The sequence below is a fragment of the Rosa chinensis genome, chromosome 7 (genome assembly GCF_002994745.2).
Source record: "Rosa chinensis cultivar Old Blush chromosome 7, RchiOBHm-V2, whole genome shotgun sequence".
NCBI lineage: Eukaryota > Viridiplantae > Streptophyta > Magnoliopsida > Rosales > Rosaceae > Rosa > Rosa chinensis.
The window spans coordinates 22,851,859-22,879,381 of record NC_037094.1 but is presented as its reverse complement, the minus strand read 5'-3'; the positions used below and the strand labels follow the sequence as shown (position 1 = coordinate 22,879,381).

The window sequence follows — 27,523 nt, the reverse complement described above, 5'->3', positions numbered from 1 at the left end:
AACATCTTTGATGATACATGAGTCCTGAGCCTTTATAACCCCCATATTGGGCTGCACAAAGAACTTCATAGGTGCAGTAGCTTTAACCAAGAGGATAGAGCAAACAATCAAAAACAGAACAAAACAGATTTACAATGACAAAAGTAAACTGTAAAACTCACTAACCAACAAAATCGGTACCTTGAAAGCAACATGTTCTGAGTTATTGACAACTATTCGATCGCAAAAGCTTTGCTTTTTCAGTTCAATTGATCAACGGACGTCAAAATATAAGTACGTTGGAAGAACAACATTATACTATAACAGAAGAAAATACTTAACCAAGAATGTGAATAACTACTGCCTGGACTATAAAAAAATTATGTTTTTGTACATTGACTACCTGGACTACTAGTGATATAATCACCAGTTTCCATTACATTATGCAAACTCAGTGATATGTATTACATATATATTCCGGTTAGGACCTCATTATGTCCCGATTCGCTCCAAAACCTAGCTTGTAACCATAAGAGTGGTATAAAGCATACAATCATAGCCAAAGTAACACCGAGCTAGATCAGAGCACCACAGATGCCAATTAGGAAAAAGCTTACGAAGAGCTCAAAACCTGAACGATACAAATTCAGAGGCCATTTGAACATTAGAAGCAAAATATTACTCAATAAGGAACTACCTGAGGTTGGATGAGAGGTCAAGCACTAAAATTCTGTATCAAATCAGCCAAAACAAAACCTACCTAAATTTTGCCCATAAAGACACAGGTGACTTCCAATGGCTTCGTAAACTGATTTTATTTATTTATTTATTTTTTCATTGCAGTTATTTCAACCCTATCTAACATCAATTGTAACCTAAACCCTTTTTAGTCCTTCTCTAGATCATAATGACTTTAACCTTCAGCATCTGAATAATCAATAAATTCTAATGAAAACCACCATCGTCACTTTTGAAACACGAACAGCAAGATAAGAACGATTCTCTTCCTTTGCCACATATGCACATTACAACAACAAACCCTAGCTCGGAAACAGAGCAATACTAATCCCTAGCTTTGTGAGTGAATGAAAGAGAGAAAGAAGGTGCAAATAGAATTATAAGAGACATTCTGTGTGAAAGAGAGAGAGTTCTAGATACAAGGTGAAATTATCGGTCTTCTAATATTACTAGCAAAAAGACCCGCGCTATGTTGCAGGTTTCTTTGTTTCCTGAATTTTATACGTACTAAATTCATTGAGAAGAAAGACATGCTAGACTCTGAATTATTTGTGAAGAGTCGATTGGTTTTCATTTTGGCACCCTAGATATGCAGTTCTGTTGAAGAGAGTAGATATGAACTATTAAGAATACTAACAGTAAATAAACATTCAGCAAAGCCACATCATTTTTTCCAAAGAAATGATATGTAAACAAAATGATGGATCTGAGCAGCTTCAATGTAAAAATTCTACCTCTCTTCTTTGCCTCTTGTTTCCTTCTATCTCTCTCTTCTTCTTCTTCTTCTTCTTTTCTTTAGTTTCTTCATTTCTCCACTTTTGTTTCTTCTTCTGAATTTCTTCTTCTTCCCCTTCTTCCCCTGTTCTCTTCTCTTGTTTTTTTTTTGTTTTTTTGGTTTTGTTTTGGGGTCTTTCAGACCAACCTGCAAGAAGAGTAAATCCTTAAAATAAGAACAACTTTGAAGATACAGCTGCAATGGGACATCAAAACCAAAGGGATATTCACATAAAGACAATGAATGAACACTTATATGTGGAAAACAAAAGCAACAACAAAAAATGAAGAAGAAGAATTAACCCTTTTGATTATCTCGAAAACAGAGTTTGTTTGAGACTTATTCTTCACTTTGACATCACTAATGAGGTTAGAATCAGGAGGAAGACAAATACAATTACTTTTATGCTTCAATTCGATAGGATGTGGTTGTACAGAAATATTTTTTGGCAAATGCCTTCAATGTAATGATGCAGAAATAAAGGAGACAGTACGTTGAAATGAAACTATATACCTGCAAAAATTTCACAGAAAAAAAGAAAAAACCAAAAAACCACATGTTCAGTTTGTTACCTGGGGTCAGGTCAAGGCAGAATAGAGAGGGGTTTTTTTTTTCCAAGGCGTTGACGTCAATTGGGCTTCATATCCATGGCAGAACTGGTACGTTCTTTGGATTATAATCTTCTTATATCACCCTAACCAACAAAACCATCGATACCATTCAGATTGAAAGATATATCTGAAGGGGGGAAGTTTCAAACTCTAAGCTAAAACACCAGTAAGCTCTATATATGAAGGAAAGTTAAAAGAATTTGATTACAAAAATTCAATGGATTCAAAATGTTTAAACTTTTCCATACCAAGAACCGAAATCATATCAGGTACAATCTCAAGCACTAAATATGGACTTGCTCCAAATCATAAACTCATGCATTTTAAACATGAATGCATGTTAACTAAGCAACTGTCCTTTGTCATAAGGCCATGATTGACGAACGATTAGGCAGAAAATGGACCTCAAAATTGTCAGCCTATATGTAGCTCAGAAGAATCAATTAAGTCAACTACAAAATTTTACTCTTCAAATATATTCATATGTGAATAACATCTCTTCGCAAACAAATCTGACCTATAAAATCCCTCATTTGGACCAAACATAAGTAGAACTAAATAGCTCAAATCAGAACAAATACTTTTCCCCATTACGGAAAAGCTCAGCAAGATTATGAAATTGTCCATCAATATCACCGTAGATAATTACTGGGCTTTTCACAGGCTGCAATGCAAGAAAATCAAAGTTAAATTTAAATGTTTGCTTTGGAACTTTATTCTTCCTGGCATCTAGAGTAACAATTAAAATCTAGAGATAAAAATTGTTGCTGACTATACAATTTTCAGTGTTATTATCTGAATACTCCAATGTCCAAGCTGCAAAGGACTTGAAACCTCATTTCTATGCTTCTTTGTAAAACAAAAACTGAAAATAATTGACTCGACATCAGTATTCATAACCTCAGTGTAGAATGTCTCACCTAAACTCTCATCGCAAGTTTCTGAACATTGCTCCAAACTTCCTCAAATATGGGAATGCATAACATTCTAGAGCATACCAAAGCGAAGAATGATTGAAATCGTTTTGTCAATATTTAACTTATTAGACATCCCCAAAACATCAATTAAACCCATTTACTACTCCAGGTTGATAGTTTTTATGCAGCTACCCAATGAACAACAGAGGTAATGGAATCAAAGCTGAAAATAAGCCATCTTCTGTGGATGGAACTAAGGAAATCACTTTAGTTATATCAACAGAAGAAGAATTTATAATATTTTGACACCTGAAAGCCAATATACTCATTCTTTCTTCACCAAAAAGAAAATGGGGAAAAAATAAACAACAAAACAAAAAAAAAGACACAGGAAAAGAAAGGTTTCAAAAGAAACCGATCTCAAGAATCAGCTGCCCAAAAACTGGAAAAGACACAAAATGAACTAACAACCTAAACCATAGCAATCATCATAACCAAAAAAAAAAAAGTTCACTAAGCTTGAACATTGAATCTTAAACAGCTCTCTGGCAACATAAGAAAAAAGTGGTCACCAATAGGGAAAGAGAATTACCTTGCTTCTAAGGGTCTGGGAGAAAAATATCAAAGTTTCTAGATTGCTAGTGGCTTCATGAAGCAAGTTATCAGCAACCTAAGAGAAAAGCAACACATTAGAGCTTGTAAAAAGTACAGTGACGGATTTTACCTGATTAAAAAAAAAAGCACTCAAAAAACATCAAGAGATAGCCACAATAATACACTCAACTCAGAAAGGAACAAAAATGCAATACAAACAAACAGGTAATAAAAAAAAAAAAAAAAATCATATCTCTAATAGTCCTGCACCCAAAGAAAAAAAGAAAAAGAAAAGGAAACAGAAGATTAGAAACCAATTTACTAAATAGAAAAGAAAAACAATCTCATTTGGCCTCCCTAGCTCTCTATTATTTACTGATTACAAAGATAGCTATAGGGTTGACTTAATTTCTTAAAAAAATAAACAATATCAGCAAGCATATAAGAAAAGTTTTGGATACTACTCATGGTTTGGATAAACTCATCCCAGGATAAATTTATCAGTTATGGTAACAGAAGTAACAATCAAAAGGTGGAAATACAAAAACCTCTACAGTCCCAGAATTTGAAGCTTAAATAAGCCCCTATCACTTAGCATATATCCAGCCAAGTCTCTCCCTCTCCCTCTTCCCCTAGCAACTATTATGTTACTTGAAAATTGATTAGCATACCTTGCAAGTTGCAAAACACAATCTGCAAGGCACACCAACAAATTTTGATATGAGTATTCAATAGTTACGGGCTTGAGACAAAACAAAGTATCTTTCACAGCAAACCCAACCAATTTTGATGAAACAAACTACGAAGTTCAAAAGATAACTAAAAGTTATACCAATCATGGAGGAGAGAAATATCAAAGATGAGAACTTACTTAGTCACTGCTGGCCATTGTACTTGTACCCAAACTCATTGTCTCTGCATCAATTCCGGCAACTTATCTAACAAACCAAATTAAACCAAAGATACAGGTCAGAGAAGAGTCACTTGGTTTGAACCCTTTATATAAATTCCAAATCTTCCAGACCTGAAAAAAAACAAAAAAAAAAACTAAATCCTCAATTCAAGGACTCAAACTTTAATTGGCAATCTGCATAAGCATGCCTTACCTTTGTATTTCTCAAAGTCTTCCTCTTTCTGTTTCGGTCATGACAATTGCATCTGAATGGACCCCTGCAAATGTAGATGACCAAAATCACGAAATTAATCCATCATTTTTTCTCCCATTCATAGCAAATCAGTTGCATATTAAACCAAAGTACCAAACAGTATAAAGTAAAAAATCAACCAAAATGTCTTTACAGTTCATTTGCTCTGCTTATGTTCCATTTTATATATGTTCATAACTTGATATTATTCAAAGTTACACCACTATTGTGATACTAATTGTCATTCTTAGAATAAAACCAACCCAACCCATTCTTAGAAGGAAAAAGAAAAATTGCAAAAACGAAAATGTAGATTTCAATTATGGTAAATGTTCCAAGCAATGATCAGATGAGTGTCAAAACTAAATCTCTTTGGAGCTCATTGAACAGAAATTATAGCTTCAAAAGAAAAAATGAATCAAACCAATGGAAATCATAATCGCAATGACATGAAAAGGAAAATATAATTGTGCAATTGGTAAACACAATTTGATTGAAAAGGAGAAGAAAATGGAGAGGGAAATTTACCTGGAACAAAAGAAATTAATCATCTCTTCAAGATACCTGCAAAATTCAGAATAAAACAACAACAAATAAAAATTGATGATCAGGTAGCTGAAGAGATTGAGGAAAGAGCTGAAAGCAAGAAACGTAATTCAAAGACATCTTACAGAGAAGCCATGAAGAGATTGACTACTTTCTACAACAAAATAGCAACTTAAAAGAGAAATTAATTTAAAGCGCAGACTATAGCCATGGCTCCAATTACTAAGCGATCAAATAGATCAATCGTGAATTCGGATTCTTTCACTGCTGTTGATTTTGATGGCTGCGAAACATTGAATATGGAAGTTGATAGTTGATAGAGGCTTCCCGAAGAGACTAAGAAATGGGATTTTGCTTATACATTAAGGGGACATGGCAAGGCCGTAAGTCAAAGGAAAGACAGAGAGCAAACCAACTTGGAACGACTGTTCACTGTACTTAGAACAGTGTAACAGTGAACCGACGCTGAATATATAGAATAATAAGGAAAAGAATGCATGAACACGAGTTATTTCAAACAAATTACTAAAGCGAATACAGTATTGGAGACAAACAGTGATATGAACTTTAGCGCTACCAGAAACTTTTAGCTTGAAAACAACTCTGTTCCATCAAGAAGAACAAGTGAAATAACAATAACAAGAGAAACCCAGTTTAATGGCCTAGCTAGCTACCAAGAGGGGAATCCTTAATCTCTTTTTCTAAAGTCTGCGGCAGATCGGAGATCGACAAATGGGACATATATGACTAGGCTTCTTGAGCCACCGATCGATGCATCGTTCATGGTAAAGGTGCGAACAAGGCAAGCGGATAACTTGGACACCGGCCTCCAAGTCCTCGATGCAAATAACACATGATTTCTCTGCAGCTTCCAAACTATCAAGTTCCACTTTCTCCAAATTCAATGATTCGAAAGCCGGTGATGTTTTAAATGCAGGAGGAGGAATAAATGGCAGGTGAATGGTATCGACTGGAACCGTTAGAGGCCTAGAACAGTAGAGACTCAAATTCACGTTCGATCCTCTCACACTAATAGGCCGCAAGGGGACGGTCCGTTCATCATCAACCACCTCAAAAATCTCATCAACAATAGCTCGAAGCCTATCTTCTAGGATATGATCGTAAATTCGGGAAACAATCTCAATCAAGGTCTCTCTGTGCTCACGTCTCCTAGATGAAAGCTTGAGGCTGGGCAGAGAAACCCTAATCACTTCCTCTTTCAAGAGGGTTGATTCTTCCCGGTGAGGTCGACCTTGTAATGGCTGACCGTCATGTTTTATAATAAACCTTTCCAAGTAATTCCACAGCGTAAATCTGATCGGAACCAGGTCCGCCTCATGCTCGGAGGGAAGGGGTTCTGTTTCAGGAAATGTTTGATATACGCCGCTGCTAAAAAACCGTCTCTCGTCGACCTTCATCTCCTTCAAATCTTCCAATGAATTGAGGAGTTGGACGGACTGGGTACGCGTTTAGCTTATTTATAGGCAAAGCAACCCTAACTAATTCTCTCCTTCTCCTGTAAGGATTGGAATACCTGAAGAATTACTTTTTTGGGTTCTATAAATTTAGAAACACTTTTTTTTTTTTTTGAGAAAATAAATTTAGAAACACTTGAGGCCCATTTTCTTGTCAGAGAGAAAAAAAGGGGCCCATTTTAAATGTGACTTTTGAAGAGAGGTTCGCTTTGGTTGTCCAATCAATTTGCAGCAATTAAATTACTCAACATTGCAACGCTTCTAACGATACATCGAGATCATTATAAACAGCGAAGCTGGCCACGAGCAACATGCTTCCTTACCAAAAATCACACATTAATAAAATAATGTCATCAAGAAGTTAATGACCACTGCTATCACTCAAGTCAAAAGCATTTTTTTTTTAAATAATACTCAAGTCCAAAGCATTGGGTGCCAAGAAGTTAATGACGTTAAGGTATCTCAAAAAAGCTTCTTTTTTTTTTTTAACGCATTTTTAAGTTTTAACGAGAGCAAGAGCTCTCGCCCCAAACCCTAATCGCCATGTCTTCTAGATTCAAAAGTGTCCTCTGCTTTCGACATCAACACCGGGCGGGAATTCCCGCGTTGCTGTTTTGACTGACTTGGATGAGTTCACATTCTTGTTAGTGTGAGTCATAGTTCCCTATTAGGAATAGACTAACAAGGGAATATATTGTTGTAACTACTTACCTTATATATGTTGCGTAGTACAGTAGCACACAATAGTTGTAGTATGTTGTAGTACGACCACAGAATGGGTGTTATAAGATATCTAAAAATTCATTCTCTCAATCTCATTATATTTGACTTGGTATCAGAGCAGAGATCCGAAAGGACTTTGTCTCTTTGTTTTAATTTTAGTTTTTGTTCAAACTTGAGGAGTTAGAACCCCGTTGTTAGGGTTTTTTTTTTTTTTTTCACCTCTTAACGACGTTACTATCATCGTCGTTTGTCTGCGTCCTGAGCGTCCGTCAAAAGAACGACCAATGTCTTCTTCTTTGACTTCGGCGACATCATCTCCAGTTCAGTCCCCTTCGTCTGCATCGGACCCGATTCCCTTCTTCGTCCGCATCAGAACATACCCGGCGGTCTTTATCTGCATCAAAGCAGATCCGTGGGTCTTCAAATCATTCAGAACCGTTGCCATCGGTTTCCAGGAGCTCCGTCGCCGTCGACTTCCAGATCGCCCAGAACCAGCGATCCTCGCTCGCTCAGCTCCGTTGCCCAACAACCAGAGATCGATGCTCACCCAGAACAGGCGATCCTCGCTCCTCACTCAGCCGTCAGTTCTCTAGACCGGACCGCCTTCGTCTTTCCTGTTCAGACCCAAAGTTTTACTTTGGGCACCGGAGATCAACTTGTTCCTCGTTCTCCAGATCGGTTCTAGATCAGGTTCCTCAGCGTCCGGCCATTTGTTCCTTCCGGCGTCGTTAGCATCAAATTCTGTTCACATCAGACCCGTCGATCTAGACCCGCGACTTCCTGTTCGTCGGGTTCCTCAGCCCCGTCGCACGCACTTTGTCAGCCCAGACTCGTTCCTGTCGGGCGCACTCCGCCAAACCAGACCCTCGACCTCTGCTCACATCAGTCGGCCGTCGCTCAGCCTCGTTCGGTCCTTCTTCAGGCCATCAGTTTCTCTTTGTTTGGGAGAACCCAGATCAGTTTCAGGCCTACAGTTCTCCGGTCACCACCGTCGAATTTTTTGTTTCTTAATGCGTTGAGTTGACTCACCTCAACTCAGCCCAGTTGTTTGAACCAAAAATGAGCATTTTGGCCTGACAAGGCGTGTCTTGGAGAAATTGAGTCAATATCAGTGGCTCAAGCTATATATTGTCAACAAGTTTGAAATATATTATTTATAGGCTAAATAAAGCCTACTTGCAGAATTATGGAAGATTATGAGAGCTGCAAGAAAATGAAATGATGGAAGCATGGAAATGAAAAGTCAACTTTAGCATATTTTCCTATTTCGGTTAGGAGAAAGCGAGCTAGACAAGAAATGAGGGGTGGCAGACTAATCATCCGAACTCCAAATGAGTTGAAACTTTCCAGATTCATTCTAGACATCCTAAGAATCATTTCTTATGAAGAGTGCAAGAGCTTGTTTTGAGCAAAAAGCCTTCAAACAATCAGTCCAATTTTCTGCAGAAGCAAAACTGGAAAACTGGACTTGTAAGAGGTCCAGCAGTATTTCCGGCCCATCCACATGGAAATAAATTCTGAAATTTTACCACAACAATCTAAATTCATGGTGTATCATTTCATATGAATAAGTTGAAGGCTAAATCTGAGTTCTTAGTGGAGATAAAAATTAAAGGAATAAAGGAGCAGAAAGTGCTCTCACCTAACAAATCCATTAAGTGTTTAAGTGCTCTCACCTAACAAATCCATTAAGTGTTTAAGTGCTCAAACCTAACCAATTATGATTTATTTAAAGGCCAAAAATAGTGTTGCTTGGAAGCCTATATATAGAGGCAAAAACAACACAACAAACACACCAACACATTCACAACAAACATCTCTAAGATGATCTAAGTTCTCTCTAGAGCAACCTCTCTAAGAGCAACTCCTCTCCTTCTCTTTCTCTTACCGGTGATCACACTCCTAGTCCTAGTCTTCTCAGAAGCCGACTTTCAGTGCCACCAAACCCTCTGTCAACGTACTTCGGTCCTAGTCTCCTCGGGAGCCGACGGTAGTGCCGCGACCACAACGGTTACAGAACCAGCCAAGCAAGGGTAACGCCCTAGCAACCCAGCCAAGCTAAAGTCATGCTTTAACAAGATCTCAACACTTCTCAGTGATTTCGCTCTGCTCAATCTACAATATTGAGTATCGATTGTGTGAACAAGAAGAAACTACAGCAAAGTCCTCACCACGAGGCACAAAGAATCCTGTGACGAGGTTGGTGCTCTCCTTGTCCTCAATCGCTCAAAATAAGTCAGGTCAAGGGACACCCCTGACGACCGCACCCGAACGGTGCTGGCACGCCCAAGCAGAAAAGAGACTGTTGACCAGCTCAAACAAAACTGGAGCCAAACACCAGTTAACTCGCCTCAACTCGATCAGCCTCACTCGGTCTACCCATTCAACTCCAACGGGTTCAAAAAAAAAAAAAAAATTTGAGTCGCCCTGCTCTTCTTATTTCGGCTGCGTACCTTGAGATTTGTGTTTTTTTCTCTATTGTATTATTGCGATGGGTGGTGATGCCAGTAAAGGTCAGAGTTCCAAAGTTAATGATGTCCAAAAGGTTGAGGTGTCTGTGCGAAGTTCAGATGGAGGTTCTTTTGGGGATTGTGGTAAGATTGGTATGGCTTTAAAGGTTTCTAACTTTGTTGGTTCTGATACATGGATTATTGATTCTGGTGCCTCCGATCATATGACTTATGATAAATCGTATTTTACTGACTTGTCTTCCCCACCAGTGTCCTATGTCACCAATGCCAATTGTGAGGCTTTTTCTGTGTTAGGGTCCGGGTTAGTGCGTATTACTCCCACTTCAGAGCTTCATAATGTGTTATGTGTACCTGACTTGTCTCATCACTTGATATCTGTTCCACAGTTGAATACTGAGTCTAAATGCTCCGTAACCTTTTATCCTATGTATGTGATTTTTCAGGATCTTCTCACCAGAGAGATAGTTGGTCGGGGGTATCTAAGGGGCAGGTTGTTCCATCTGGATCATACGTACGGGGGAGAGAAACCAAGAGCACAGTCCCAAGTTGCTTTGACTTCGAATTCTGATAAGATAAGTGAAATTTGGTTGTGGCATCGCCATTTAGGGCATCTTTCTTTTCGTCTTATGAAAACAACCATGCCTACTCTGTTTATTGGTGTGAATGAGTCTGCTTTAAGTTGTGAAACATGTGTTTTGGCCAAGAGTCATCGTGCTACTTATTCTCCTATAGTGTCTAATAAAAGTGTTATTCCTTTTGAGTTGATTCATTCTGATGTTTAGGGACCTTCTAGAGAGCCCACTGTATCGGGTATGAGATATTTTGTGTTGTTTATTGATGATTGTACGAGATTGTCATGGGTTGCCCTTCTTAAAACCAAAGATGAAGTCTTTCCAGCTTTCCAAACTTTTCGTACTCTTGTTCAAACACAGTACCATAGCACCATTAAAGTCGTTCGTTCTGACAATGGGGGGGGAATATGTTAATCATGTTTTTCAAGAGTTTTTTAACACCCATGGGATTGTTCACCAAACCACATGTCCACAAACACCTGAACAAAATGGAGTGTCTGAAAGGAAAAACCGTCATTTACTTGATATGGCTCGTGCCCTTCTCTTTAGTGCCCATATGCCTAAGTATCTTTGGGGCAATGCTGTATATGCTTCCTCCCATCTTATCAATCATCTTCCTTCTAGTGTCCTGCAGGGAAAAATTTCATTTGAGGCTCTTGCATCTCATGTCTCCTTACCTTCATTTCATAATCTTCCAGCTCGTGTCTTTGGTTGTGTTGCTTTTGTCCATGTTCCTAAGAACCAGAGGTCTAAATTGGATGCCCGAGCACTTAAGTGTGTGTTTGTTGGCTACGGAGGGTATCAGAAAGGGTACAAGTGCTTTCATCCACCTACTACGAAGTATTATGTCACTATGGATATTACTTTTTTTGAAGACATGAGTTATTTTACCTCTTCAGATACAGCTCTTTAGGGGGAGAATTCTTTTTTGAAGAGTTGTATCATGGAGAGGGGGAGGAATCAGAAGGAGAAGAAGAAGCAGGTAGTATTTTGATGGATCCAGTTGAGACCATTAGCTCGCCACCAGAAGCAGAAGCTCCAAACATCCAAGAACCAGATTCTATGGCCGAAAATGATGTTGAAGATACAACTCCAAACATCTAAGCACCAGTCTCTATGGCCGAAAATGATGTTGAAGACACAACTGTCCCTCTTACCATTGCTTCTACCCCTGACCCACAGCTTCCTGGTACTGGAGATCACTCATTTGAGGTATGTCCACCCACTAGTACTAGTAGTAATGAGTCTAATGTTGGGCAATATGTGTTACCAAATAGGACCACTCGAGGTCAATCAGCCAAAAGATATTAACCTACCCTTACTGCCAAATCAAAATACCCAGTAGCCAATTATATGTCCACTAAGAGGTTGTCTGAGTCATATGAATCTTTTGTGAATCAAATATCTGCTATATCAGTACTTAACAAAGTACAGGATGCATTGGGGGATCCAAAGTGGAGGACGGCAATGGAGGAAGAGATGGAGGCGTTGCAGAAGAGCAATACTTGGCAATTTGTGCCTCTACCATAAGGCAAGAAGGCTGTAGGTTGTAGTTGGGTGTTTATCGTGAAGCATAATGCAGATGGATCAGTGAATCGGTACAAAGCACGCCTTGTAGCAAAGGGGTTTACTCATACGTATGGTATAGACTATGATGAAACGTTTGCTCCTGTTGCCAAGATGAACACTATTCGGGTTCTGCTCTCATTCGCTGCTAGTTTAAACTGGCCACTCCGACAGTTTGATGTCAAGAATGCATTTCTTCATGGAGAGTTAGCCGAGGAAGTGTACATGAGCCTTCCACCTGGGTATGTAGTTGCTTCTCCTGGTGATTTTGTATGCAGATTGAGAAAATCTCTGTATGGTCTTAAACAATCACCTCGTGCTTGGTTTGGAAGATTTTCACAGTTCATGCGGAAGGTTAGTTACAGACAGAGCAACTCAGACCATACCTTGTTCCTTAAGCATCAATTAGGGAAGGTAACAGCTCTAATTATTTATGTGGATGATATGGTAATCACTGGCAATGATACTGTTGAGATAGATAGACTGCAGAGACAGCTAGCCTCTGAGTTTGAGATGAAGGACTTGGGTGAACTTAAGTATTTCTTAGGAATTGAGGTAGTCAGGGGGAGAGAAGGAATCTATCTGTGCCAGAGGAAGTACGTTCTTGACTTGCTGACAGAGACAGGTTTGTTGGATTGCAGACCTGTTGATACTCCTATTGAGCAGAACCATTGTTTAGCTGAGTATCCAGATCAGGTACCTACTGATTGAGCTCGCAATCAGAGGTTGGTTGGGGGCTTGATTTGTTTGGCTCATACTAGACCAGATGTTGCATATGCAGTGAGTGTGGTAAGTCAGTTCATGCATAACCTGAGTGAGAGTCATATGGATGCTGTTATGCGAATTTTGAAGTACTTAAAGTCAGCTCCTGGAAGGGGAGTACTGTTTTCTAAACACAACAACATTCTTGAGGTTTGTGGTTTCACAGATGCAGATTGGGATGGAAACATTACAGATAAGAGGTCAACATTGGGTTACTTTACCTTTGTGGGAGGTAATTTGGTTACATGGAAGAGTAAGAAACAGAAAGTTGTGGCACGATCTAGTGCTGAGGCTGAGTATAGGGGTATGGCTCACGGAGTGTGTGAATTGTTGTGGCTGAGAAATTTGTTACGTGATTTGGGTTTCAAACTCAAGAGTACAATGCAGTTGTATTGTGACAACAAGGCAACCATTGACATATCACAGAATCCAGTACAACATGATCGTACTAAGCATGTGGAGGTTGATCGTCACTTTATAAAGGAGAAGCTAGATGCCAAAATTATTAGTTTTCCTTTTGTTCAAACTGAAGAGCAACTTGCAGATGTGCTTACCAAAGGAGTTTCCAGGAAGACGTTTTATGACTCACTAAGCAAGTTGGGCATGGTTGATGTATATGCGCCAACTTGAGGAGGAGTGTTAGTGTGAGTCATAGTTCCCTATTAGGAATAGGCTAATAAGGGAATATATTGTTGTAACTACTTACCTTGCATATGTTGCGTAGTACAGTAGTACACAATAGTTGTAGTACGCTGTAGTACGATTGTAATCTGTTTATATACACCACAGAATGAGTGTTATAAGATATCTAAAAATTCATTCTCTCAATCTCATTATATTTGACTATTCTACCTTATGGAGAAATTGTACTCAACTTTTGGGTTGGGATAGCGTACCAATTTCAAGACGGAGGTCTCAGCTGAGTAAGGGACGTCTCAAGAGTGATCAGAACTACATGTAAAATTGGATTCAGCAACAGTGGATGACTCTATGTAGCTGGGTGATCTACACCCTATTATGGTGTTGATAAAAACAACGATATCGTGGAAACCTTGAGTTGTCATTCAAGGACTTAATTGGAGAGAGGGTTGCGCTGGAAGTTCATCAAATCTGCAGCCATGGCTTCGGTTTTCGGGCTCAACCTGGTCTGCAGGGATCGAAGGGTGCATGTGACATGGTGTGACTGCGATAGGCTCAACCGGGTCTGCAGGGATTGACTGCGCAGGTGGCATTGAGCCGAGCTGGTTCTGTGTGGAGCCTAAAGCAGGGTGGGTGCCCATTGCAATCTGGGCTTTTGGACTTTGGGCCCAATGTGGCTTGCTGGGCTTGCATCATATTTGGGACCCTAGAGGAAGATCAAAATCATTTTGCTCATATTTGGAGGGGCTTATGCGTGCAAACTACATTGGTTTATCTTGCCTACATATAATGAGATAATTTTTACATCTAATATATAAAGCTCCTGGAGCACTGCAATCGAGCGCATTGATAAAGGTTTTCTCAATCTATATTACCTTTGTGTGGGCTGATTGTTATAGTTTGTAGTCGATGTATAAGTGAATGATGCCATACTTCTCAGTTTTTGGGATGTAGTTCAGGCTTAAGTTTTCTAATGAAATTTATGTATTTATTCAAAAAAGATTTTTTAAATATTTTTTTATAATTTCAATTTTTTTCAAGACAGGAAAATAACGTTTGTTTTTCAGGTGGTTCATGGTTTGATATTTTGATATGTACTAACAAAAATAAATATGACCCAAATAGTGTGAGAGGACCTTGAAGAAAATTTGCGCTACCTTGAAGAAAATTATCAATAAGATGGTCATCTTTTGAACCTGTATATTGTTACTGACAACACAAAAGAATACCATTTTGAACTTTTTTCAAGACTAAAGTGGAAAATTTTGAAGAAAGAACAAGCTCTGAGTATATGTGAAAATGATCTATTTTGAATATCATAATACTTTGTATGGAAAACCTATTTGATGGACTTTATTTCTTAGGTATGTGAATGTGATATATGAAAATGTGATACTCCTAACATTATTTAACTTCTCGTACGATAGTGATAAACAAACTGCTATTGAGTATCCAAAGCTTTAATTATAGAAATTGTTGAGAACTATAATGTGACTGAGTGATGACTATAAATTGAGCAAAAAATGCACATTCCATGTGTACAAGAATTTGAAGTTTTGTCCAAAATTTTAGTTACATTGCCTAATCCTAATGTGTAAAATATCTGATCTTGACCCAATGTCCAATGATTGTTTTATTTTCAAAAATTATATTTTATTGGGCTCAGACTTGGCCTTGCTTAGTGGGTCTGGCTTGTCCAACTCAGTCACGTCGACTTGAGTTGTTAGGCTACAAAAAGGAGAAAAAGAGCTGAAAGAAAAACTTCGTATAAGGGTATTTCGGACTTTTTGGTTGGGTGCTTGTACAGAAGACGATTCCTTTCCGACCGGGGACGAGAAAGGAAAGAAAAAAACCTCAGACGACCCAGAATTGTGTTGTTGGAGACACCCAGGAGCTAGAAAAAGGGGGCCGACGATATCACTGTCGGAGCAGTGCACAGACAACAAAAAGACAAGGTAAGAGCTGATTCTAATTCCAATCAACGAATTTGAGTTTCATAAATTGTCTTTTGCAGCTCAGCTGTAACAGCTCTCATGAGTTTGCTTCCTTTCTGGCTTTTCTCAAGTTTAATTCTTTGTCTGGTGTTTGTTTTCTACTGTTTGCTTTGCTTAGACTGTTGAAAGATGGAAACTTTCGACCATGAACCTTGGTAAAGATTGCATCTTTTACCTCATGTAGGCTTGAAACACCTATGTTCTCAGTGCCTTATCATCTTTGCTCTGACAAAGGTTAGGCTGAACAAACAAATTTAGTTTGGTACACAGAGCAGCTGGCAAGTGCTATATCCACCTCCTTTGTAGGAGCCTTGGGTATTGAAATTCATTCTTGTCACATGTTGAGATTTGGTTTAGTAATTTCGTGTTCAAATAGGTTGCAGTAGGAAAGTCATAAGCTGTCTTCTGTGTTTACGCTATCTTATATTAGTCACTCAACTTTGTTCCAATAATGCCAATACAATTGGAACTGGTGGCAGCATGCGAAATTCGTAAGGGTTCTTTCAAGGATAGGCAACTAGTAGCAGTAAAGCGGCTGACTACCGGAACAAGAGATGAGAAAATTGCGGGCTTTCTATCTGAACTTGGCATTATAGCTCATGTAGATCATCCTAGTACTGCTAAAATTAATTGGCTGTTGAGTTGAAAAGGGAATGCACCTTGTTTTTTGGTTACCTCAACTTGGGAGTTTAGGTTCTCTCCTGCATGGTCCAAAGAATGACATTCTTGATTGGAAAAAAAGGTGTAGAATTGTTTTTGGGGCGGCAGATGGTTTGCTGTATCTTCATGATAGTTGTCAGAGGGGATCCTCCATAGAGATATCAAGGCTGATAATATTCTACTGACACAGGATTTTGTGCTTCATATATGTGATTTTAGCAAAGTGGCTACAGCAACAATGACTCATCACAATGTTTTTAAGTTTAGGGTACATTTGGTTAGTTTGCTCCTGAATATTTTATGCATGGAAACATTTGATGTGTATTCTTTTGGGGTCCTGCTTTTGGAGCTTATAACTGGTCGTGCATCTTTGAATTATCTTCAGCAAAGCCTTGTTATTTGGGCAAGGCCCTTGCTTAATGCAAGTGACCTCAAGGAGCTTTTTGATCCTTATATTGGTATTGGTGACAACTATGACAGCACAGAGCTGGATCATACGGTGTTGACCTCATCTTTATGCATAGAACAGTCTGTTATTGTACGTCCCTGAGTCAAGTTGTGGTACTGGAGGTGACGACTATGTCACCAAGTGTGCCAAAGAAATGAAAAGGAGGTCCCTGCAGAGAACATACTAAGAAGAATGTTGGATGCACAAACATATAAATCAACAAACTATCTGAGGGATCTAAACCGAACAAGCAGATTGCTTTTGGCTCTTGAAAACAGATTAATGGAATCTTCCAGACACAACTGTTAGTTCATTTTTATGGTGTGCTTGCAAATCCCATATGGTAAACTAAGTTGGTTTATCTTGTTTTCCATGGTATTTGCAAGCACCCCTCATTACCTGAAACTGTGACCTCGTTCATATAGCTTCTGATAAGTTCTGTGACATGTATACTGCAACATGTTATGAAAATAGTTGACTGGAATTTTTATTTACTTTTTTAAAGTAATTAAATTGTGCTAGCTGTGTTTAACCTGAAAGTAGAAAGACTGAGTACTTCAATTTCTTGTACTTATTCTGGGTCAAATAAACTTTGAATTAGCACCTTTACGGAATCAAATCTAGTGAAGGATTATTTATTTCAGGCCTTGAGACAATCCTTAAAATAAAAGTTGAAGGAATTGGATTTCAGGGATAAGATGAAATAAAAGATGTGAATAACTCTTGTAGGTTAAAGCGTAAATTTTTTTGTTTTTCTTTTTAATTTTCGATGATAAACTGATCTATTGGTGTCTAATAGACCAAATGTGCACTTGCATTGCAGGAAAGGCACTCATCTTTTAATCATATCCGGGATGCAGAAAACGACATGTCAGAGTATGTTTTGTGTATACTGTGGCCGCGAAACACTTCATGGTAAACCAGGGATATCTAAGAGCCAGGATTTCGAATCCCATGTAATGTAATATGACTCTGTTTATATATGTGCAAACAAATGCTAACTTGTGTAGTTTCGTTGCTTGGTACATAGCTCAAACTTGTAGTAATATCACTGTTTGAAAGATAAATTTTTGACTTCTGACTTGCATTTCTCATCTAATGCTTATAGTCTAGGGTTTTGTCGTAGCTAGAATTCTGTGTATCCATCCAGTTTTTTGTCTAGTTTATTTCATTTATGAAGTCTATTAATATATTATTGTCTTCTCATTTGTGGTTGATGTAGGTGCAAAGTTTCTCGTTACCGTTGGCTTAGGTAATGATGATCAATGCATTGAGGTTGATTTTTCAGCTTGGTATGCTTTAATCTTATTGTCAGTCTCTTTCTGGATTGCGCTCTAGGGCTGGAGTTACTGTAATGTTTTGTTCTTCTTCTAGCTTGTGCATGTCCTGCATCTTCCAGAGTTACTGCATTTTTGTAGAGTTGGTGCTGTTTTAGTTTTTCTTTTTCCTTTCTTCTCCCAAGATTTTTTTTCTTCTTTTACTAAAGTTTGTGATTCCCTCCCTTGACGGGTTAATATTGCAGTTCAGAAAGAGCCTCATAAGCCTGAGTCCCATCGCTCATGTATACATGTGGAATTTGGCATCTTTGCAACTGGTATCAGGTAAGTTTATGACTTTAACAACTGCTTTTGTCTAAAACATGTGGTGATGGGTTTAAATGTATTTTCTTCACCTTTGTTGAATGGAACCATATAATGCATGAGCCAGCCATGTTTACTGTTGTCTAAAACATGTGGTGATAGGTGTAAAAGATGTGTTTACCTGTGACAAATGATTTTTAGATGCAGACCATGTTTTCCTTTTAAGATATAATTCATGTCATATTAACATATTTTCGTAAGTGAGTTTTATGTGATGCAATGAAGACAAAAATCTTTCATTTGTCAAACTAGAAAACTACTTCATTCTAGAAAACTACTTCATTGCCTATCGAATAGGGAAGAAAATCTGGAAACAGTGTAGAATCGTCACCGAAGCTTTAACAGAAATTTACAGCAATTACATTTGAGTGTTGGGAAACCCAGTTTCAATAGTGCGTATTAAGAAAGACTTGATTTAGAGGCTAATGTGATGCAGAGAGAGCAGCCGGCACGTTGTTGATTTGTTTTTCTGTAATAGATGTAACCTTGTGGTGAAGGAGCTGAAGTGTCCATTGTCTAGATACCTTAGCATTTTAAGACCACATGATAGCAAGATGGTGATTGACCGCCTGAGGGACAATGATGTTCCCAGCTCCCAGATTTTGCCTCCTCTGTAGTGTCACCTTATGCCTCAGCTCTCCAAGCGTATTCTGGAATTTATTCAATGTAGAAATTCTTTTCTCATCATCCATTGCTTCAAGTGCTTCACCCAAGTGACAAATTTGCTCGATCATCAGAGACAAGAACTGCCTAACCTCTTCATTCATGGCTTGTTCACAAAGGAACTCTACATCTGAGGTCGGCTTTGTCCACTCAACCAACCTATCCAGGAAGAAGTACTTCACAACTTTTTGATTAAGTGCGGGTGGTAGGTGGAGACAAATGACTCGTGAAAGTTCAGAGAATTTGGCAGGCACATAAGTTCCTGATGTAGTACCAGCTTTTCTGTGCAGCTCTTTCTGAAATTGCTTCAACTTTCCTGCAGTCCCTGGTATCTTTGCCATTGCGAAAGAATAGCTAGTTAAAAAGGATGCCAAGATGGCTGCGATCCGTTTTACCCTCCGTCGGAAGTGTCCTTGGTCCATCTTACGACTGTTATGTTGCCTTTGCTGCAAAGTATCAAAGATATAAAGTTGATGAACAAAAGCAATTAATCAGTGCTTTTAAAATAAAAGCAGAGTGCAAACCATTTGACAGATCTTCAGCGACCGTTAGCTAGATGATAAGAATTAAGTAACCCTTCTTCAAGAAGTACCAAACATTGTTTTGCATACGAAGTAACTCAAATAACAGCTTGTGTGAAGTTTTTCTTTTGCATCTCCGACTTAGGAACACTACACTAGGGGTAGTTATGAAAACTGGAGAATGCTCCGCTGCTTTCATTGAAATTGTTCTGAAAGGCCTATTGAATAGATTTTGTTAAGTAAAACCTAAAAGTAATCAGAAACATGTATTCAAAAACCTATCAGGATAACCTGTTTCTGCTTATTAGCACATTTAGAAGCATAAATTTCCCCTATTGTTTCCAGACAAGATTAAACACCATTGAAAGACGGACTTGCTTGTGCTTTCACCTCAAAGATAAGTAAGTTTTTCCTTCACTTTCCTACTAAAGTATTTGACATAGTGCATTTGTTTGTGGCACGGGTCCAATAAGGCAATACACATCCTGAAGCATCATCAAGACTGTTTTAAATTTCTGAGAAGAAGCAGATAAAGATTTACCTGATTCCTAGATTCTTGCTGTTCACCTTTGAAAGGAGCAGGTTAGTCTGTAGGCCTGAAAGAAAGAAAAATATGATAGCAATATGAGTTTTCATTTGATTTAAGTGAGAATTAGGTTCAAGAAGGCAGGCAGGGTTAAGCCCAAAACCTCAGAATAAGCAATTTAGAGTACAGAGAGTTAGAGCTTAGTTGATTAGAACTAGGTTCAAGAAGGCAGGCAGGGTTAAGCCCAAAACCTCAGAATAAGCAATTTAGAGAACAGAGAGTTAGAGATTAGTTGATTAGAACTAGGTTCAAGAATGCAGAATTTAATCCCAGGACCTCAACCCTTGTCAAGAATAAGCAATTTATAGAAGAAAAAGAGAATAGCTGATTAGAAATAGATCCAAGAAGGCAGGGTTTAAGGGTTTAAGCCCAGAACCCTTGTCAAGAAGAAGTAATTTAGAGAACAGAGAGAGAGGGAAGACTGAGAGAGGGGAGGGAGAGAGAAAGAGGAGGGGGGACGTTTTACCTCAAGATAGTTGACGGAGGAAGTGGGCAGGTCTTGTACTGAGAGAGAGAGAGGAAGTGGTTATATTAGAGAGAATTTCTATTTTTCTGTACTCTGTTTTCACGGTTGTTAGAAACAGAGTATCTGAAAGTAGATAGAAGTGTGCCATTGTTTTCTTTTATTCTAATTTTGCGAATAATAATAATAATAAGAAGAATAAGAAGGAAGGGCTAAAAAAAAAACATAATAATTCAAACACTGACAAGTTTGGGGGTCTGTTTTGTTTAAGTTCCACATTTTCCTGTCAACATATTTTTATTTTGAAGGCAGGGGTTTGGATCCCTTGAACCCTATTATAACGACTTGACCTTTCCACGAGCAACTAACCCAGTAAAGATCTTCACTTTGGATAGTACTATGGCTTTCCAAATTAATCGATGGGGTTGGCACAATGTCAGTCTTGATCAGAAAAGTTCTGTAGTATGGGTACATCATGAGGGTTCTTCCAATTATGCCAAGTGTCATTCATCTTTCACTGCAGTTCGCATACTTAATTATGTAATTGAGAATTGAGGCTTTTGATCCCAGCTGATTTTTATACAAAGCCATATAGAACTTTTGTATTTGTATGTGAAGAGGTAGTTCTGTTTGCTGAAGTTCTAAATTTTTCTTAAGTTAGGGAAGCCAAATATGAAAGACCTTGTGTGTGCATGTCTTTTTGTTTCATATTGTGCATTCAGTTTATTAAAAGGTTCAATAAATATCACATCACTTGCCGGGAGTTCTGTTTCTATTGGTGTTCCACATGAGTTCCTTAAATGAGTAGCCCTGTGCATGCATATACACCCACAAAATCTCACTTGTATTATAGCAAGACCATGTTTGGATTAAACCAGTATTACTAGTATCAATCTTTTCATCTTATTGTTTTTTGTCTAGTTTATTTCATTTGTGAAGTCTGTTAATATATTATTGCCTTCTCATTTGTGGTTGATGTAGGTGCAAAGTGTCTTGTTACCGTTGGCTTAGGTGATGATTATCTGCATTGTGGTTGATTTTTCTGCTTGGTATGCTTTAATCTTATTATCAGTCTCTTTGTTGATTGTGCTTTAGGGCTGCAGTAACTGTAATGTTTTTGTTCTTCTTCAAGCTTGTGCATGTCCTGCATCCTCCAGAGTTGCTACATTTTCTTAGAGTTGGTGCTGTTTTGGTTTTTCTTTTCCCTTCTCCCAAGATTTTTTTTTTCTTCTTTAGTAAAGTTTGTGATTCACCCCGCGGGGGGTTAATGTTGCTGTTCAGAAAGAGCCTCATATGCCTGAGTCCCATTGCTCATGCATACATGTGGAATTTGACTTATGTGCAACTGGTGTTAGTCATGTGGTGATAGGTTTAAATGTATTTTCTTCATCTTTGTCGAATGTAACCATATAATGCATGAGCCCGGCCATGTTTACTTTTGTCTAAAACATGTGTTGATAGGTGTAAAAGATGCATTAATGATTTTTAGATGCAGACTGTGTTTCCTTTTAAGATATAATTCATGTCATATTAACATCTTTTCATTAGTGATTTTTATGTGATTCAATGAAAACAAAAATCTTTCATTTGTAGAACTAGAAAACTAGTTCATTGCCTGTCGAATGTGGAAGAAAATTGTGTCTAAAAACAGTGTTGAATCGATACCGAAGCTTTAACAAAAAATTTCAGCAATTAATTTCAGTGTTGGGAAACCCAGTTTCAACAATGAGTATTAGGAAAGACTTGAAATAGAAGCTAATGTGATGCAGGGAGAGCGGCCGTCATGTTGTTGACTTGTTTGTCTGTAAGAGAATGTAACCTTGCGGAGAAGGGGCTGAAGTGTCCATTGTATAGATAAAGCAACCTTGGCATCTTTGTCAACCGACCAAAACTTCTTTTTTGTGGATTGCCTCTTAAGTGCTTGGAGTCTTGGAACATTTCTGAATGTTATATTTAACTATTCCAAAATTCTATTTGATTGATTCATTGATGGATGGGTGAAGGAACAGAATGCAAATTTTAATTTTCATATTTATGCATGCATCTGCGAATACATGGAGTGATTAGGAATGACCGTCATTAGTTCTGACAGCCACTGGCTGTGTGATTTGGTTAAAAAAAGCATCTTTTTGGTGTTAACTGTTAAGAGAGTGGTCATAGATAATATGAAATAATTGGTGCCTAAGCCCAAAAACAAAGGTTCATGTTTGACCACTTTTAATTGTTCTGAATTTTTATTTTTTTGTTAGTCTTGGTATGAAGAAAGTGGTGATCAAATTTATTTTTAATTGTCTCAGATGAGAAACTGTAGACCCCGGGGGTGTTTATGCAGATATATTACAGTTGAAGAAGCTGAAATTTTGGGTCAACCTTTACATTTGCTGTTCTCATTTACACTGACTGTACTGATGGGACATTCCTTGGAAGCTCATTGTCACCTCCTTTTCCTGGTCCTTGCACACTCAGAACAGCATTGGCACCTAAAAAGTGTGATTTGTTGAACCCACCTAAAACGTGGTCCAAGTCCAATCGGCAGAATTCACAGAGGTGTGTTCCCTCTGGATGAAGGTAATATTGAGCTATGAATATTCAGAAACTTTCTCCTCTCTGTCACTAGCAATTGATTTCTCTTTTCAATGTCAAAACCAATCATTCTCTCTTATGATCGATAAGATGCTTAACAGCTTATATATGTTTGCTGTAGGTAAAATGCGGAAATCAATATGCAAGGTGGTCTTTTGGCATGTCAGTACTATATTCATAAAGCTCTTGATAAGTTCTCTTCTATGACATGTATACAGTATACTGCAACTTGCTATGAAAATAGTTGACTGGAATTTTTTTTTTTTTTTTTTTACCCTTGCGATTGATTAAATGGGTCAAGGACCCTGATTAAATACTGCAACTTGCTAAATTCGTTTTGGCATATAATTAGAAAGACCGAGGATTTCCATTTCTTGGTACTTATTCTGAAACTTAAGCTTTAAGGTTATTTATTCTTACTGGTATGTCCTTGGGGTCACAGATACTTTGAAAATGGTGTATGCGGGGGCAGTTGAACGACTAGGCGACACAGACTAGTCGGAGGTTCTTTGTTGGGAAAATGACCATTTACCCAATTTCTGCTTAAAAATTGTCAACTTGTTCCACTAACAGGTTTTTAACCCCGTTTACTCAAAACACTCTAAGAGATTATTTCCCTAATACCCGATTAATTCTTTTTTATTTATTTTTGAGACTTTTTTGCCCTTTTCTTCTTTCTCACTTAGAGCAAGTTCACCCGTAGTCAAGAAAAGGCAAAGTCGAGAAGTCAAGAATTCGACCGGTCAAGTTACTATTCACTGCCACGGGACATGGGTTTGCACCCGTTGTTTTCTTGCCCGGTCAACACTGTTCACCCCTTTTCACTGTTCACGTACTGTGCACCCAAAATTCACTGTTCACAAGCGGGTTTCACTGTTTAAATTCACTGTTCATTTTTTAAACTGTTCATATGTTTTTCAAAAAAAAAATAAAAAATTTGCTGTTAATAATGAATATTTAAGGATAATTAATGTCATAATTATGCAATTTACTTTTTTCAAAAATATTTTAAGGTGGACAAATTATGAGCCACCGACACCGACATTTTATCTTGAAATGAGTGAAAGAACAACCGACAAATTATGAGCCACCGACAATTTATCTTGAAATGAGTGAAGGCACAACGGACAAATTTCCTTGAAATGAGTGAAGGCACAACGGACACATTTCCTTGAAATGAGTGAAGGCACAACCGACACTTTTTGAACGGACCATATCATTTGCATACTATTCAATCTAACGGTTATTGTTGATATAATCTTATCTAAAATTTCGATTCAGATTATGTCGAACCAGGAGTGGACACGTGTCCTCGAAGTCTGATCACTTTTTATGTGAAAATTGTAAATAAATTGAGCAAGAGGCAGCACACCATTCCTCACAAGCTGATATTCACAAATCTCATTCGTTTTCATATTCTCCAGATCCAACACATTTCCTCTCCTTCCCTCCTTTCAATGAAGAGATTGTGGGCTAAGTATCGACAATCTCAAGATGAAGATCTTGAAGAGCTGTGTACAATTAATGCTCTTGTGGTAGCAGCAGTCGCTGAAGCTGAACCTTCCTCCGGATCACGACAACGGGGTTCTCAACCGGGGCGTGCATCGAATGAGGAGCGGTTTAGGGAATCAAGAGGGAAAAACATGATGGAAGATTACTTTGTGGAGCGTCCAGTTTTCAGTGAAGAGATATTCCGGACAAGGTACAGGATGAGTCACAATGTGTTCAACCGCATCTCTAGTGATCTTTGTGGTACCGACCCGTACTGGGTCCAGAAATCAGATGCTGCAGGCAAAGTCGGACTACTTCCCCAGCAGAAGCTGACATGTTCCTTAAGAATGCTTGCTTATGGTGCATGGGCAGATCAATGTGCTGAGTATTGTCGGATGGCGAAATCTACCTCCATTCAGGCTCTGAAACGATTTACAAGAGGAATCGTTAATCTGTACTCGGCAGAATACCTCCGGGCTCCTAATCCGGCCGACCTCAGAAGACTTCTCACCAAAGCTGAGAGAAGGGGCTTTCCGGGGATGATTGGAAGCATCGACTGCATGCACTGGCAATGGAAGAATAGCCTAACAGGTTGGGCTGGAGAATACAGCGGGCGCAAACATGTGCCCACTATCATCCTCGAAGCAGTCGCTTCTTATGACACATGGATATGGCATGCCTTCTTTGGAATGCCTGGATCATGCAACGACCTCAACGTCCTTGCTAAGTCCCCGTTGTTTGACGATGTCACTCCTGGTCGAGCCCCTCGGGTCCAATTTCAAGCAAATAACAGGATTCACAATTTAGGGTACTATCTCGCTGATGGTATCTATCCGCAATGGGAGACTTTCGTAAAATCAATTCCAAGGCCTACACGACCGAAGGATCTGAAGTTTTCCCAAGCTCAAGAGGGGTACAGGAAGGATGTCGAAAGATGTTTCGGCATTTTACAGTCGCGCTTTAGTATTATTCGAGGAGCTGCTCGTGGCTGGGAAAGAGATGACCTTCGTTTCATCATGCTGACGTGTATTATATTACACAACATGATAATCGAGGATGAAAGACCAGACGACAGCGATGAGGATTTGGAGTCCGATGAAGAAGAGGATAACAATATGAGGCCCAGGTTGGCCCAAGTTTGGGAAGGACCGACTGGTGATGACTTCGATCCTGTTGGTAGAGATGGTTATTACTTCAACGGATTCATGGATCGATATGATGCCATTAGAAGTGCAAACAGTCACTCAAACCTTCAAGGGGATCTGATAGAGCATTTCTGGAACGTTCAAGGCAACATGGAGATCTAGATCATAAATGAGCATTTTTGGAATAATTGGCTAATATCTATGTTTTGTTATGTTTGTGTGGTTTGAATTTGGCTTGTATTATGTTTTGGAAAGTTGGTGTGCTTTTAAATTGGCCAATGTCTATGTTTTTATGTCAATGTGATTTGAATTATGTTTATTATGTGCTATGATTTTTAATATAAGGTGTGTGCTTTAATAAGGGGAATTTCCAAATACAACTTTTATTTCCTTAAATTGTCGCTTACATAAATGAAAAACTAGGAATAAGTACAATACAATTACAAACATGCAGATTGTGGGCTAATTATTTAAATCATAATCCTCATCCTCTCTAGAAATCCAATTTGTGTTTGAAGGCTCATCATTAAGGTTAGGGTTGGTGGAATCACCCGTAGGGAAAGGTGAAAATTGTGATTGTGTAGGATATCCCCCGGGGTAAGGTGGTTGAGGATAGTATCCACCGGGGTCAAGGGGTTGTGGGAACCATCGGTGAAGGGAGGTGGCGGAAATCCACCGGTTAAGGGAGGTTGTGGGAATGCATCGAGGTAAGGTGGTTGCGGGTATGCACCGGGGTAAGGAGGTTGTGGGTATGCACTACCAAAATTTGGTTGTGGGAATGCACCACCAAAATTGGGTTGCGGATAGTATCCACCCATAGAAGGTGGCGGCTGCTCTTCAAGATCTTCTTTCTCCGCTATCTTTTTTTGTTTTCTTGACCAATAACGCTTTTTATTTGGCGTCATTTTACTTGTATCAATCTCCATAATACGCTCTTCCCTCTCTTTATTTCGCTCTTCCCTCTCTTTAATTCGATCTTGCCTTTCTTGAAATAGGAGTTGCTCTTTTCGTATTTCGATTTGCAAGAGGATACATGCTCTTTTCTCTTCCTCTTGGAGACTTCGAGCGAATTCGTCATCGAGTTTTTTCTTACCCTTGGTTGTCTCTATTTGGTTGTTCGCTATACTCTCGAGACTGCTTGACAAATGACTTTGATCTTTCGCTGCCTTCTTTCCTTTCCGTATTGCTTCTTTCGCAGCCTTCCTTCCTTGAGGCCTCACATTAGGATCTGCAGTTTCACCTGCAATTACCTCATCTACATCCATGTCCAAGTTGATGGGGGAATTTTCAGCAATTGGTTGTGTGCGCATATGTTGATTTCCTTCATTTGATGTTCCTCCGGATGTATGGCTAGGGATGTCTTTAAATTGTGCAAAGCCCTCCACAGCAACGTAACTACCAAAGCTCTGAAAATTGTGTTTTTTGTCCTTCCCAGTTTTTCTCTTCATCACGGCATGCCACAATTTATGTGCTTCATCTTGCCACGTAATTAAAAAAAAAAAATTGCAATTAGTACAAATAGAACGATATTATGAAGGGTCATCTATTATAAAAGTCATAATTTTAATAAGACATTATCTCACCGTTTTGCGTTAAAAATCAATAAGTACAAATATAAACATCCTTGTAATTACATTATAATTTATCAATTAATTATTTTAATTGTAACGAAAAGCAAGTTACTACAATTAAAATGATATTATAATTAATAATTATTTATCAAGCCATATTTTACTATAATGTATCAATAAGATTTATCAACAAATTAATATAAAGGTCATAATTTTAATAAACCACTATCTCACCGTTTTACAAT

At 38.5% G+C, this 27,523-nt stretch overlaps 2 protein-coding genes and 1 long non-coding RNA gene across 8 annotated transcripts; 2 read left to right on the top strand and 1 right to left on the bottom strand.

The window, feature by feature from the left end:
• Positions 1 to 324: 324 nt before the first annotated feature.
• LOC112179577 lies at positions 325 to 6,011 on the bottom strand. Of its 6 annotated transcripts, none has more exons than XR_005802710.1 (7): positions 5,288 to 6,011; positions 4,721 to 4,784; positions 4,486 to 4,552; positions 3,613 to 3,690; positions 3,024 to 3,090; positions 2,065 to 2,186; positions 325 to 1,639 (listed from the first exon to the last, which is right to left on the bottom strand). It is a non-coding gene; the product is annotated as an uncharacterized LOC112179577 (long non-coding RNA). The 6 variants fall into 6 exon arrangements; XR_005802707.1 differs by lacking the exon at positions 3,024 to 3,090 and adding an exon at positions 2,621 to 2,767; XR_005802709.1 differs by lacking the exon at positions 3,024 to 3,090 and adding an exon at positions 2,685 to 2,767.
• Positions 6,012 to 13,992: 7,981 nt separating this feature from the next.
• Positions 13,993 to 23,435, top strand: LOC121050626. Its single transcript, XM_040511373.1, has 7 exons — positions 13,993 to 14,051; positions 15,241 to 15,468; positions 17,439 to 17,530; positions 17,838 to 17,867; positions 18,138 to 18,216; positions 22,786 to 23,056; positions 23,193 to 23,435. Exons 1-6 carry the CDS (start codon positions 13,993 to 13,995, stop codon positions 22,787 to 22,789), a joined length of 492 nt encoding a protein of 163 aa, XP_040367307.1. The 3' UTR covers positions 22,790 to 23,056; positions 23,193 to 23,435.
• Positions 23,436 to 24,528: 1,093 nt separating this feature from the next.
• Positions 24,529 to 25,869, top strand: LOC112177608. The gene has a single exon (XM_024315891.1). The coding sequence runs from the start codon at positions 24,529 to 24,531 to the stop codon at positions 25,867 to 25,869; it is 1,341 nt and encodes a 446-aa protein (XP_024171659.1).
• The last annotated feature ends 1,654 nt before the right edge of the window (positions 25,870 to 27,523 follow it).